Genomic DNA, 12,871 nt, shown 5'->3' on the forward strand with positions numbered 1-12,871 from the left:
CAAGGGCTGACCATTCAAAGGGTTTGCGGCACTGCTAAGAAGGAAAGAGCTGTCAGAGAAGTGCATGCGATTCCAAAGGCTTTGCGAGTTACATCTTGGTAAGCTTAGAAGGGTCTCATTAGTAAAGACGTGTTTGAACAAATATGTTTCTTAAATAAAGATATTTTGCTCTGGATACACTTAAGTAAGAAATAGAAAGCTCTCATATCTGTTAGTAGCAATGCAAATATAATTGTGCTCATTTGACTTAAGTCTTATACGTGACTGGGTTTAAATTGTATGTCCCATCTTGTGAATCAATAGCAAACAAAAAGTGATGGGTGGAAAGCTGTGACTTAATCAAAACCACTAGCACTTCTCTTGGCAATTCCTTGCTTTTTTAGCTCCTCTGTGATATTAGAGAAAGGGAGCGAAGCCATATGCAGATCGATCTTTGTCCTGCCACCTACAGCGTGGTCCACTATGCGCGGCTATGCAAGCAATCGCAGATATGTTTTGTCTTCCTTGGGTATCAACACTGAGGTGCGGCCTCATTTTCATAGCCAGAGTCTGTAAACTGTGTCTCATCACAGGTTTCGCACTGCCACTCCTGTGACCCCCACCCATTCTATGTGATGTGGTTGAGTTTTTTTGCCTAAGTACATTTCATATATTTCTTTTAATGGGTGATTTTCCTGACAATATATGAAGGGGGCCCCATAGACCCCCCCAAACCCTGTATATTTATTATTAACCTAAATCCACCCCCCACATATATTTTTGCCAAAATCTGTTGGAAACAACTCGGTGTAATCTTCTTCGGCAAAATATGTTGCAGCAAAATCTACCATCCCTACCATTTAATATGCTGTCTAGGATTGACTGGGAGTTGTAGTCTAAACCTCTGGAGACTCAGGGCCTGATTTACTTAAGTGTTTTATAATGGCGCAATCCAATTGAAAGAGGCTCTTTGAATCAGGCCCTGAAAGGTTTCAGACCGCCGCCGCATTATGCACATTAAGTAAATCTTGTAATGTCTTGTAAAGTCAAGTGCAGCCTGCTTAGTACACTGCTAAGTCTTCGCTTTTCAGCTGAGGATGCTCAAAGTAAACAAATGGACCAGTAATTTGTTTGGCCCAAGTTCTCGATTAGACCATTGTGTTATATTGCAGGTGTCTTTTGCTCTTCTTCCAGTGCAGTACCCCTTTCTGAAAAGGCAGTCAGAGAAGAGTGAATTGTTTTGTGATCATGGATACTGGTAAACACAGGTTTATTGTACAAAAAAACATATTACTGAAACGAGAGGACAAAAAGAGATACAGAACAAGTATGGCTCAAGCTCACTCACCCTTGATAGGATGACAAAAGCAACAAATGATTTATACCCGTGGCATCATACTTAACACGAGGTTGGCGGTAACCCGCCGGTGCCATGGCCGGGTTGCCGCCGACCTCATAATACTGTGTCCGCCGCCTGAAACCCTGCGGCAACCAGGACATTACAAGTCGCGGCGGCCCGGGATGGCAGGCAGTGGAAACCGTAAGTCCCAGGACACAGAAGCACTGGCAATGTTGCTAACGGTGCAAGTGCTTCCGTGAAAACCATGCCAGCAGGGGCCGATGCTGCCAGCATGTCAGACCTGCCGGGAGCACCGGCCCCTGCAGGCATTCTCATAGTCTGCTGTTCAGGAAAGGGTGCCAGTACGTTGTGACTGCCAGGCTTATTTCTGGACCGCCAGTCTTGTAATGAGGCCTATTTGTCTAAAGGACAAAAGTCATGTCTCACCAGGAAGAACTTCTGAAACAATATTTTACATCTTCGGGAACATGAAAGTAACACTTGTACAACAATAGTTCTTCCCACACGATGAGACTCAGTCAGATAGAAACGCGCAAAGGAAATGTAGAGTGTTCCATTCGGCTCCACGTTTTTTTAGATGATCACATTTCTAACAAAGCACTAGTGTCAATATTTACACAACAATATTACCATTTGAACGAGGGCTTGTATCACACAACACTCCTAATTGCCAACTTTAGAAACCGTGCTGTCTCACTTCAGCACCCTGTGCTCTAGAATCCATTTAATGCGTTGGATTCCACAGCCTGCCCAATGTCACACAGTTCCAGTGGTGACCTAAATCTCTGAACTGCTACCTCCATGTAAGCAATGTGGCGTCTGCTATTGCTCACAAACAGAAAACCCACCCCTCTTTCCCCCCCCTCCCCATCCCTGTACCAACAAGTTGGCCATCAAGGCTTTGCCCATGAGACCAAGAATCCTACCTATCCAGAAAGCGAATGCCAGGTGCCCAAGAGTTATGGCTGATGCTGTCTCAGCGGGCATTGAAGATCCCGTCCGGATGAAGAGTGATCAGAAGAAACTTGTCAAGAAGCACCCATTCCCAATATCCCAACCTTAGAATAGATCAGCCATGGATTTCTGTGTGCTTCCTTCTTGTCTTGTGAAATGCACAGAAGTCTTGGTGTCCATGTGGATCAAGACTAATTGCAATGAATGAACAAAATACTTCACAGCCAATAATGTGACTTTAAAGTCCAGACAAAGAATAGAAATTAACACAAAATAACAATATATCGGGTGCATTTAAAGCGCTCTGAGAAGGACAACCTAGCACTGCAGGCAGAAAACAGATGTTTAATTAGAGCACACCGGAGCATGGCATTCTTCCAGGGCTAGTGTCCGTGAGTCTAACAGCTAGCAAGGCCTCAACGCAGAATACCTGTCCAGAAGACTTCAGAAGAATACTCGTACCCCTTGTGGTTGACTGAATTTCGACGTACGATTGAGTTTATTCTGGGGACTGTTTGACTTATTCCATTGCTCCATGATGTGAGGTTAGAAGAGCCTTGTCCAAAGTCTAGTAGATGATACGGCATCTAATCACTTGGCCACAAACACTGTGATTTTGGGCAGTAGATCAAGACCCACTGGTAAAGTACATCAAGGTGATTTAAGTAAGTTTGATGTGCAGCTATTGCCAACAAAGACAGTCTGTAACTTGAACCAATTTCTTGAAGAGAGCTATTGATGGTGCATTCCGGCTGGGGGTCAATGGTTTGCCGAAGAGGTGGTTTTCTTCTGCCATAAATCTGAGAATGTGTGTTTTGCCTATTGCTTGATATTACAATATGCAGCCTGAAGACCCAGCAGGTCTCCCTATGGCATTGACAAAAGTACTTGGCCCACAGTTAGCATCTGGAAAATGTATTGAACGCTGGAATTAGTTAGAGATGCTTAGGTGTAAGATTGGACAATGTTGCCTATCTACCTGTCAATGGCAAAGAGTAAACATGCTGTCCACAGTGTCCTGCAGGAACGACCATGCTTAACAAAGTGGCGAAATCTGTGATGTTCAAAGAAGAGATCTGACGATACCCACTAGAGTGCCCCTGTGCCTAAAGTGGCAACTTGAGTGGTCAGCCTACTGCCAAGGTGAGCCACTGTGTGCCCGATTATCCAAGCCTTGTGCGGCTCATACATGCTTGGTCAGATGCAGACCAGGGCTTGGCACTCTAATAGACAAATTGCCACTTCTGAGCCAACATTCAGCACACAGGAGACATGCTTGCTGAGGAGTAAAGGAAAAGGGAAACATTCATTCATTTTTTGGGGGCTAAGGATAAATCTGTTTTCTTGCGGTACACCCGGATGCAAAGGAGGGAACGCACAACACAAAATGTGCATCCACAAAGGTAGCAGGGCGCATTTGGTAGGGCTTTCTTCTGTAATACAAATGTGTGTCGCGCGCAGAGCAACCAGCAAAATTTACAGTTTACGGAGGGGGTGCACATAATTTAACGTGGCTCCCAGGTGACTTCAGTAATGAGTGCGCATTGGTAAAGAATATGTGGTACCCTTCCTTCCACAGGGGAGACAAACGTATGCCCAACTTTGAGGCCCAAGCTGACCTGCTATGTATAGCTTTGTTATGTATAGCTTGTTTTACCAGTTGTGGAAAAAGGGGCAGAATAAAAAAGCCAAGCTGTGAATTGAGTCCTAGTATAACGCTGTCCTTGGTGATGTATTGGTGACATTGGTCATTAGATGTATCTGCTCTAACAATTCACTTTTTTGGCCAAGCTGTGTTGTCATTCGTATTGGGGGGTCTACATGGAAGGAGTACATCTGCCCATCAGATAGCATTTACAGGATGGTTCTGCCCAGGATATCTATCATGTTTGTCTAAGACCGCCCATCTGACATCATTTCCTGATATGACTTTGCTGAGCGTTGACCTCACTATGAAATGGTGGGCGTATTCAGGACCTGGTCAATTACTGAGTCGATTTTCAGCCATGATGATACTGGTCCTCAGATGTGCTGTCCTGCCTAGTCAAAACCTCAAGACAATGATGCCTCAATTTGTATCTGCTTTGGAATCTTGGCGCGCTTTTCCAACGCCAGCAGGCCATCATATGAAAGGGCCCCACATTACAGCAGATCAAATCCTTTTATTTTGACGTTCCACCTACTTGATAACTGCACTCAACAAATTCACACATCTCAAAAGTCTCCCTCATTAAACAAGAAATGATGTGTGGATCGAGGCTGCCAGAATCCATAAGAACAACGTAGGAGCACCTGAGGCTAAATTTTTGAAAGCCATAGTTCTTCGAATCTAGCAGACCATCGATACAGCACTTCAGTGTGCATGTTTCTCGCCTCTTTCAAATTTCCAAGATGGCTTCCTGGCAATATAGTACTCTACCAGCTATACCACAACATAATAGCATTTTGAAAGCTAAGACAATCATGGATGAAGGATGCATGTTAGGTGTCTCCAAGGAGTTTGCGGGGACAGGAATACACGGCATGCATATTTCTTCCTCAGATTTAGTGTTTCAGTACCTTAAATCTATTGGGACTCTCTGTCTCTAAGCCAGTGAATTACCGAAATGATGAGGTACCGTGTCCCATCACTCTTGCATCTGGATCCAACAATTCTAGCTGACAGTACAAAAAATTCAAGAAGGTCGACTACTACCACATGGAATTTTCCAAGAAGACCAGATACGGTGAAGATGAGAATAAACAGTGCAGCTCGCTGCAGAAAGAATTGGCACGCATGCAGTGGGGCCGCAGACTGCATTAGAGTGGGCCTCACCATGCGCCTCATTGGAAGTGGGTCTCTCCTAACTATGGTGTGTATTCACACTTCCATTCTTTTCAGCACAGCTAGATGGACACCTTCACCGGACAATGAAATTGCACAAGTACGCCAGAAGGTGGAGCAAGTACGATTAAGAGGCGTGAGAAGCAACAGGGAGGCGGGTCACAATGCGGGGTGGAAACAAACAACTAGAAGGGAGATTCCGGAAGACGCGTCGGAGAACCTCTACTTATTGGACCATATATAAAAGGCACAGGCAGTGTGAGGATAAGATGCTTTAAACTGTTTGCTGTAGAGGAGGAATGCAAAGAATACTGACTGGCATGGCGGAAGAAACAAAAGTGGAGACGGGTGCCACGAACGAATGCAGACGAATGGGACAATTAGAACATGCAATTTACGATGCCCGGCGAGGCAGACACTGTTGTCGCCATTATTTTCTACACATTCTAGAGCAAAGTAGGGGCTGGGTATGGATTTGCATAGAACTGCGCATGCGTGTCTTGGGCTGCACACTACTTCGATTTTACCAACTGAGGAAGCGAGTTCCCGCCGCGTGGTGGCAGCACTTTCTGAAGCAAGTTCCCGCCGCGTGGTGGCAGCACTTTCCCATGAATTTACAATAGAAGAACAGACAGACATGAGACTAACAGAGTATTCCCACAAGCAACATTCAGCATGATGTCCATCAGCAAGGAAAGCCGTGCACAAGCAAAGGCAAATATCACTAACTGCGACTCAGTGAAAAATGGAAAAAAAAATAGTATTTACAATTTTAAGTGCACACACGTATTCATTGTCTCTTTTTCTCCAAGTGTGCACATAACCAGGGACACTGCTAATAGATAGTGCAAAAAAACATTTTACAGTGGAGCCCTGCAAAATAAACGACTATTACGCTAGTGCTGTTATGTGCACAGCTTACACGAGGCTTGCCTAACTCTTAAGAGTGGGCTGGTGTTTTGAATCAGTCAAGTATGCAGGATAGTGTGTGGTCTAAAGTAAACCCAAGTTTGTGGTGGCTTAACAAATGGCATCAGCGCCACCCTGAGTTCATTGACTGCATTGCATGCTTCTATAAACAACACTTCATGAAAGAGCTGTCCTCCTTGTTGAGCACTCGAGCTCCCTTGCTCGTCCAGGCAGCCATAGCTCTCGCACTATTGGTAAGAGGTGACTGGCCCCTGAATGCCGCAGCAGCCTGTATTTCCCAGAGCTAGCAGCCTGGGGCATGCTGTTTCTTATCCATTATTTTCTGTCTTCCCCTTGGGGGCGCTGCTTCCCTTCTCTAGTGGGGGTGCTGGTCCCTCTGCTCTTGATCTTGCACGAAGTGGTCGCAGAGAAGGGAGAGCGCGTCGAAGCGCTGCACTCGATGGAGCGCTTGCATCAGGCTCGGAATCGTGCAAAGGCTGCTCGCAGAGAGGTAGGCGTGGAGGTGCCCGTACCCCGACATCTGGCTCATCAGGTCGGACGGAACCCCAAGTTCTGTCCCCACATCCATGTAGTTCTTCACACCTGGAAAACACGGGTCCAGTCTAAGGCTCAGCAGGAGCACCAGAGCCGGTGGGATCTTCCCAAGGCGAAGACCTGGGCAGCAAAAGAGACAGCACAGGCGATTTAGTAATACAACTGCACTGACATCTCCTACAATCCAGAGACATAAACGGAGACCGAAATCATTGTTTGGGATTCTTCGCCTAACCAAAAAGCCCAGATGTTCGGATGAAAGAACATTAAAAGCATCAGATCGGTTTCATTTGCATAAGTTAATAGATGCTGTACAAGTTCTGTACGGTTCTATGTCATTACAGAGAATACATATAAGAGAATGCTTTTCCAGCGAAAACAGTAGCAGTGAAAACATTCATTTGTTTGGGGGGTTCCCCCCCAAACCCCTATTTCTCTATGTGCTTAAACCAACCCGAACCGCACCCCCCCCCATGTTATCCCCTTAGCCCACCCCATATCGATTTTAAAAAATGTTCGATGTTTTTCTCTCTGTTTTTGTTTCTCTGTAATTGTATTCTCTGTTATTACTGGATGCCCTTCGGTACTTACAATTAAAAGCCACACACACAATGTAAGACCAACTACCACCTTATGTTATGTTCATGGGAATTTGTATAGTGCCTTTCACCATTGGTATGTACTCAAAGCGCTGCAGGGTGAACGCCCTCGGAGACCAGATTCCAGGTCAGTGGCGATATTCAGAGCAGTAAATAGTGCCTGGGTGGACTCTGTATACTGAATGCAGTGAAGCAACACAGACATGTGTTCCCCCTTTTCCCCCCTCACCTGAGCCTTCTCTGTGCAAGGGGGCAAGGATTCTTGCATGAGCGTGGAAGCATTCCACATGGATGCCTGCCGACAAGGCACACGTGAAGATTCTGCCAGCAATCATGGCTGTGTGGTCAGAGGTGGACACAGACGAGGCACCACATCATTGCCTGAATGCACTAGAGTAGAAGGGTGTGTGGTGGAGCAGATGTGTGAAAGATAGCAGGTGTGCAAGGACTTGCAATAACCTTCCCTCTGAATGCATGCCCTTGACTTTGCAGTGAGAAAATGGCACTTAGTGTAAGCATTGGAGCGGCCTCCCGGCAAGGCCGCACCTGGCATGCATGAGTCCCAGGTGTGAATCTGTGGGGTCCCAGGGCTTCCTCTGGGAATGGCCCGACTCCCAGATGCAAAAGGTGCCGCACTATTCCCCACGGACGCTCCAACGGCAGGGCTATAACTCGGCAAAGCAAGTGTGTGCAACCTTTGGCCCTACAGATGTTTTGCACCACAAATCCCATGTATTTAGTATTTTCTTTAGTATTTATTTTATTTATATTGCGCAGCCTGCCCACGGGCATCAGGGCGCATGTTTGGAAAGGTTACAGTGAAAGTTACAGAAGGCAGTTACATATTACATAATATATATACATAGAGCAAGGATATATACATACATTTACAAGGTAGTCAGTAGTCTCAATATATACAGAGGTGATTGCGGTGACGTGGCCTGTGACAGCATACTCAATGGTTAGGGATCATGGGACTTCTAGTCCAAAACATCTGGAGAACTACAGGTTGGAGTGACAGCTCTACTCATTAAATTACATGTCAGTCTATCACTACCCTACACCAGTGACAAGCAGGCAGTTCCACTACATCGGCACTGCATGCAGCGCGCATTTGCAACATCCAATATCAAGCTATACATTTTGCTACTACACTGTCACATTGATTTTAAACATGTGATCTGCATGCCGGGAGTGATGTATTAACACTTTGCAGGCTTGGCACTGTCCCAAGAAGACATATGTGCATGCTCACAAAAAAAGCATTCAATTTCCCCCTATTAATTATATTTGCCAGATGCAAATGTTTATTGACTGAAAATTGGCAGCCTTGGGATTGGGTCTCTTTGCATGCACACATAGGACTGCGGTGCCAAATATGAAAGGTTTGTCTTCATCGGTCTGTCTGTGAACCTAGTCTTGATGGCACTGCCTGCACAAGGCAAAGTCTAGAAGTGGCAGTGCATAGCTTGCCTAAGTTAAATGGTTTGCTTTGCTAAAAGGGGATTAATATACAGATTAAAGGCAGGTGCTAAAGGCAAAGGTTCTGGCTTCATTGAATGCATGTGCAGCCTCATGTGCCCTGGGATGGCACCACATGGCCAGCTACTGCCATCAGTGTATCAAATCCTGCTTGTCCTTTATTTCGTACCCTCATTGCCTCTCATACCCACAGACAGCTTACCATGGTGTTGGCTTGATTTGATGCAGTATTAAACCTTTACACATGACATAACTATGGTGGTGACTGGCGTAGTATGGAAAGAACTATTAGCAAATAACATGACATACCAAGTCTTACCAATGACTCAGCACTACCTCATGCGGAAAGTCAAGCCCTTCCTCCCTCCGGACAGCTTTAGATCCACTGTTCAAGCACTTGTCCTATCCCAGCTGGATGGGGCAATGCACTCTTCGTGGGCCAGAAAACAAGCCTTCTCTTTGTATGCCCCAAGACTACGGAACCTCCTCCCCGTCAGCATCAGACCCACCCCCACGCTCCTTCAATTCAGAAGAGTAAAGACCCACCTCTTCAAGGAGGCTCCTCAACACCTAGGCCATCACGTCGTCCCCTGTGCCAACTGACTGCCTAGAGTCCGGCCACCCCTCTCCTCCCCGCCACCCGCTACAGCTGTGACCCTCCTCCGTGCCCCTCTGTATCCTACCCCAAGCTGTATATCCGTTCTATAACCTCTGAAAAGCACTCTGTTATGCATGTGTACAGTTTTATTCCCCTGTAAAGCGCTTGGTTGCTTGACGAAACTAGGTCTGTGCTCAATAAATACCATAATAATAATGATAATACCAATAATGACAGCTGTGCGCTACCCTGCAATCAGCTTCTCCAGGGTAGATGGATGTGTCACAGGCATAATCGACCACTTCCCACCCAAACAAATAAGACCTTCTTAAACATGTTACAGTAGTAGTCACTGACAAAGCAATTTTTACTTTCCTGTAATCTGATGCACAGTCGGTAATGTTCATATAAAGTCCAGCCGCACTGCCAGGCAGCCCATAGTGCTTCGAGGCCATAATAATTGTAGCAAAGCACTATTATAAATGTTACATATTATGAGGTAATAGACATTTCTTAACATTGAATCTTTTCTGTTTCTTTATTTATTTGTGTATTTGATGTGGTATGCTGCCCTCCCACTCACAGGCATTGTTTTGAGACACAGCTCATGGTGCTGCACAAGAATCCTACTTACATCATGTTCCACTGTCCCCTGTTTCAGAACATGCCTTTCTCCCCAATGCCGCCCTTCCTTGTATAGACTTATGGGGTAGCATCAATACTAGGATTACCACATTTTTAGGAAAAATGTAACAATGCTCCTGCTCGCCTATTTACAGTAGCTTGTAGTAAACTGTGAGTGATGTAATGTGTATTGGTATTTTTTTTTAAAGAGAGGAACTTGAATACCCTTTTATCCATCATTTTATTTTTAAATGTACTTTGTTTCTACTTGCCGCATCTTGTACCTTTAGCTTCCGTAAAGGGGAGAATGGGTGGCTGTATGTAAATCTAAACAGATATAAGCCACAGAAACATGATTACTAGTAAATAATGTTTGTCTTCTGAGGCTTGTGGATCTGCATACAATCATATGCTTTATTCAATACCGGAAGAAGGTGGTGGGTGAGCTGAAGGAACAGTAACAAACAAACTCTTTAAACTGCCTTCCGCTCATATGTTTCATGAATGTCAACAAAATAGTGCTCTATAAATGTGTGAACAAAAAACTCCATGTTGAAAATAGCTTCAAGTGGCACATTAGCAATGAAGGCAATCATAGGTCGTGTGCTTTGTGTGGAATGAGCTTTAGGAGTAAAAGAAAGTGTTTGACTTGAAAGGCTATTACACTGTTGTGTGCATCTTACCTGGCTGTGGGAGCCTTTGAGACTTATTCTGTGAATACAAGCGATGGCTACACCAAACCTACTTTGTAATTGAGGTCTTTCAATGAAGCTTTAAGCATTTGTTTCCAAATGGTGAACCCGTGAGTCTGCTTAGTTCAACATTAAGATCCCAACCTAGTGGCGTGTTAGTCACATGTGGGTGTAATCATTTCACTCCTTCCATGAATGCCTTTATGCCTGGAATGATCCAACAGGACACTTTACTCTGCCCCAAAAGGTCTGCCAAATGCATATTTAAGGAACTGAATACTAGACCTGAGTCCAGTAAATCCAAGAGGTACAAAAGAATGTGTGATGTTGAGAAATCAATAGGTTTGATGTTTGCTGTGTTACACCATATGGCAAACCTCTTCCACCTATTAAAGTAGCAGTGTTTAGTTTTGTGTTTGGATGCCTCCTTCAAAATGTCCATACATCTTGTTGGTAAATTGAGGTGTTCAAATTCTATGACCTCAGGAGCCAAGCTGCTGAGTTGGCTGCATAAGGATATGGATGCAAGTATTGTCCCTGACATAGTGTCAATAGGTTTTGAATGGGTATCATCTTTACTGGTTGGCACAAAGACATTCTTAGAAGATGGGAATACCAGGTTTGCCAAGCCCACAGTGTTGCAATGAGTATCAGTGTCATGTGCTCTTAATGCATCTTGTGGACCACTCTATTCAACTGTGGTTTCGGGGGAAAGCGTAATCAAATATCCCTGACAAACAGATCCATAGTGCATTCCCCAGTGATCCCCTCCGTGGGTACCTGGAGGTGTAACTTGGAGGTGTAGGACCTCATTACACGTAGTGCTGTAAGGGTTTACCGTTACCGGTAAGGGCACCGGTACCGGTAAACCCTTACCGCCTTACTACGAGGTCCCTTTGTGGGTTGGTACTTTAATGCCTGCTTTTTAGGTCTGCAGTCCTTCTGCAAGGGCCCAATGGAATCATGAATGGAAACCCTGCTGAAATCCCTGCTCGGCGAAGACTCCTTTTCCCCACAATTCTTGGTTGACGGGCACATCATACCCTAGCCCCAGTACCCAAGCCGGGTGGCCCTCCTCGTATGGTCATCGCCAAATTGCTTAACTATAGAGATAGATACACTGCTCTGAGACTATCAAGAGGGATGGGACCCCTGAGACACAGTAATGACAGTATCCACATCTACCCCGACTTCTCGGCTGGAGTCCAAACCCAAAGGCGATCCTATGAAACAATCAAATGCCAACTCAGGATGAGGAAAGTACCTTACGCCCTATTGTTCCCAACAACCAGTGGAAGCACCGAGGAACTCCAATGACTGAAGGCAGCTTCACGATATCCTTTATTCACTCAATGATGTAATTGTGGCAGATAGAGGGACGCAGCTCCCATAATTTAAGTTGGGCCGGATGAGATGCGCTCGGCTACAAGGGCGATGCTGCAGCACTCGTCCCCCCGGGAAGAACCACAAGTTTTTAACAAGGGATCATCATCATGTTGGGGCCGATGGTGTGGGTGGGTGTGGGCACAGGACACAAGGGACTGTTTTGTTGTTTGAGAATACTGTCACTTTCTGATAGACGCCCAGTTGGGCACCAGGAATCAAAGTCAACTAGTTTGCATTGCTTAAAAATTGCTATCACTATATCACAAGCTGAACCTCCCAAAGGAATTACCCCTTTCTCCGTACATCACCCAATCTTGACGGAATGGCACAGAATACAAAACCACCTGCAGGGTTGAAACTCAAACTGCTTACATGGAATATCCACGGGCTGAATAATAGGGCAAAAGCTAGCAAAGTAGGGGCATATACCAATAGACACCGCCCACACATAGTTATGCTGCAAGAAACCAATGCACCACAAAGGGTTAACAAAAGTATTCTACGAAAATGGGGGAGCAACAGATATTATACTGAATATTCATCCCACAATTGGGGAGTCTTTACACTGATACACCCCTCTTTGGGGTTTGTAACCGAGAAAAGTAAAATGGACCCTCAGGGCAGGTATGTAGTTGTGTGTGGCACCATGACAGGCAAGAAACTGATACTGGTCAATACTTATGGGCCGAACACAGATGACCCCGAGTTTTACATCAATGTATTAGTTGAAATTCGCCCGAAAATGGACACGTGTGTGTTATGGGGAGGAGACTTCAACACCATACTCAATGTCTCCTTGGACATATCATCAGATAAACAAAGGAACCTCACTAGATCTGCTGCTTTCTTACATCAAGCCCTATCGGAATTAGCCCTGATAGACGCCTGGAGAGGGACACACCCCATAGA

At 45.3% G+C, this 12,871-nt stretch overlaps 1 protein-coding gene across 1 annotated transcript in view; it reads right to left on the reverse strand.

Moving 5' to 3' along the window:
* Positions 1 to 1,232: 1,232 nt before the first annotated feature.
* EDA2R (ectodysplasin A2 receptor) overlaps positions 1,233 to 12,871 on the reverse strand; it is a 251,736-nt gene continuing 240,097 nt past the window's right edge. The window contains exon 10 of the mRNA XM_069612516.1: positions 1,233 to 6,701. Coding sequence (XP_069468617.1) covers positions 6,403 to 6,701 — 299 coding nt within the window. The 3' untranslated portion in view covers positions 1,233 to 6,402. The remainder of the gene's footprint in view (positions 6,702 to 12,871) is intronic.

This window comes from Ambystoma mexicanum, chromosome 5p, assembly GCF_040938575.1.
Source record: "Ambystoma mexicanum isolate Mex_15411 chromosome 5p, UKY_AmexF1_1, whole genome shotgun sequence".
NCBI classification, from domain to species: Eukaryota; Metazoa; Chordata; class Amphibia; order Caudata; family Ambystomatidae; genus Ambystoma; species Ambystoma mexicanum.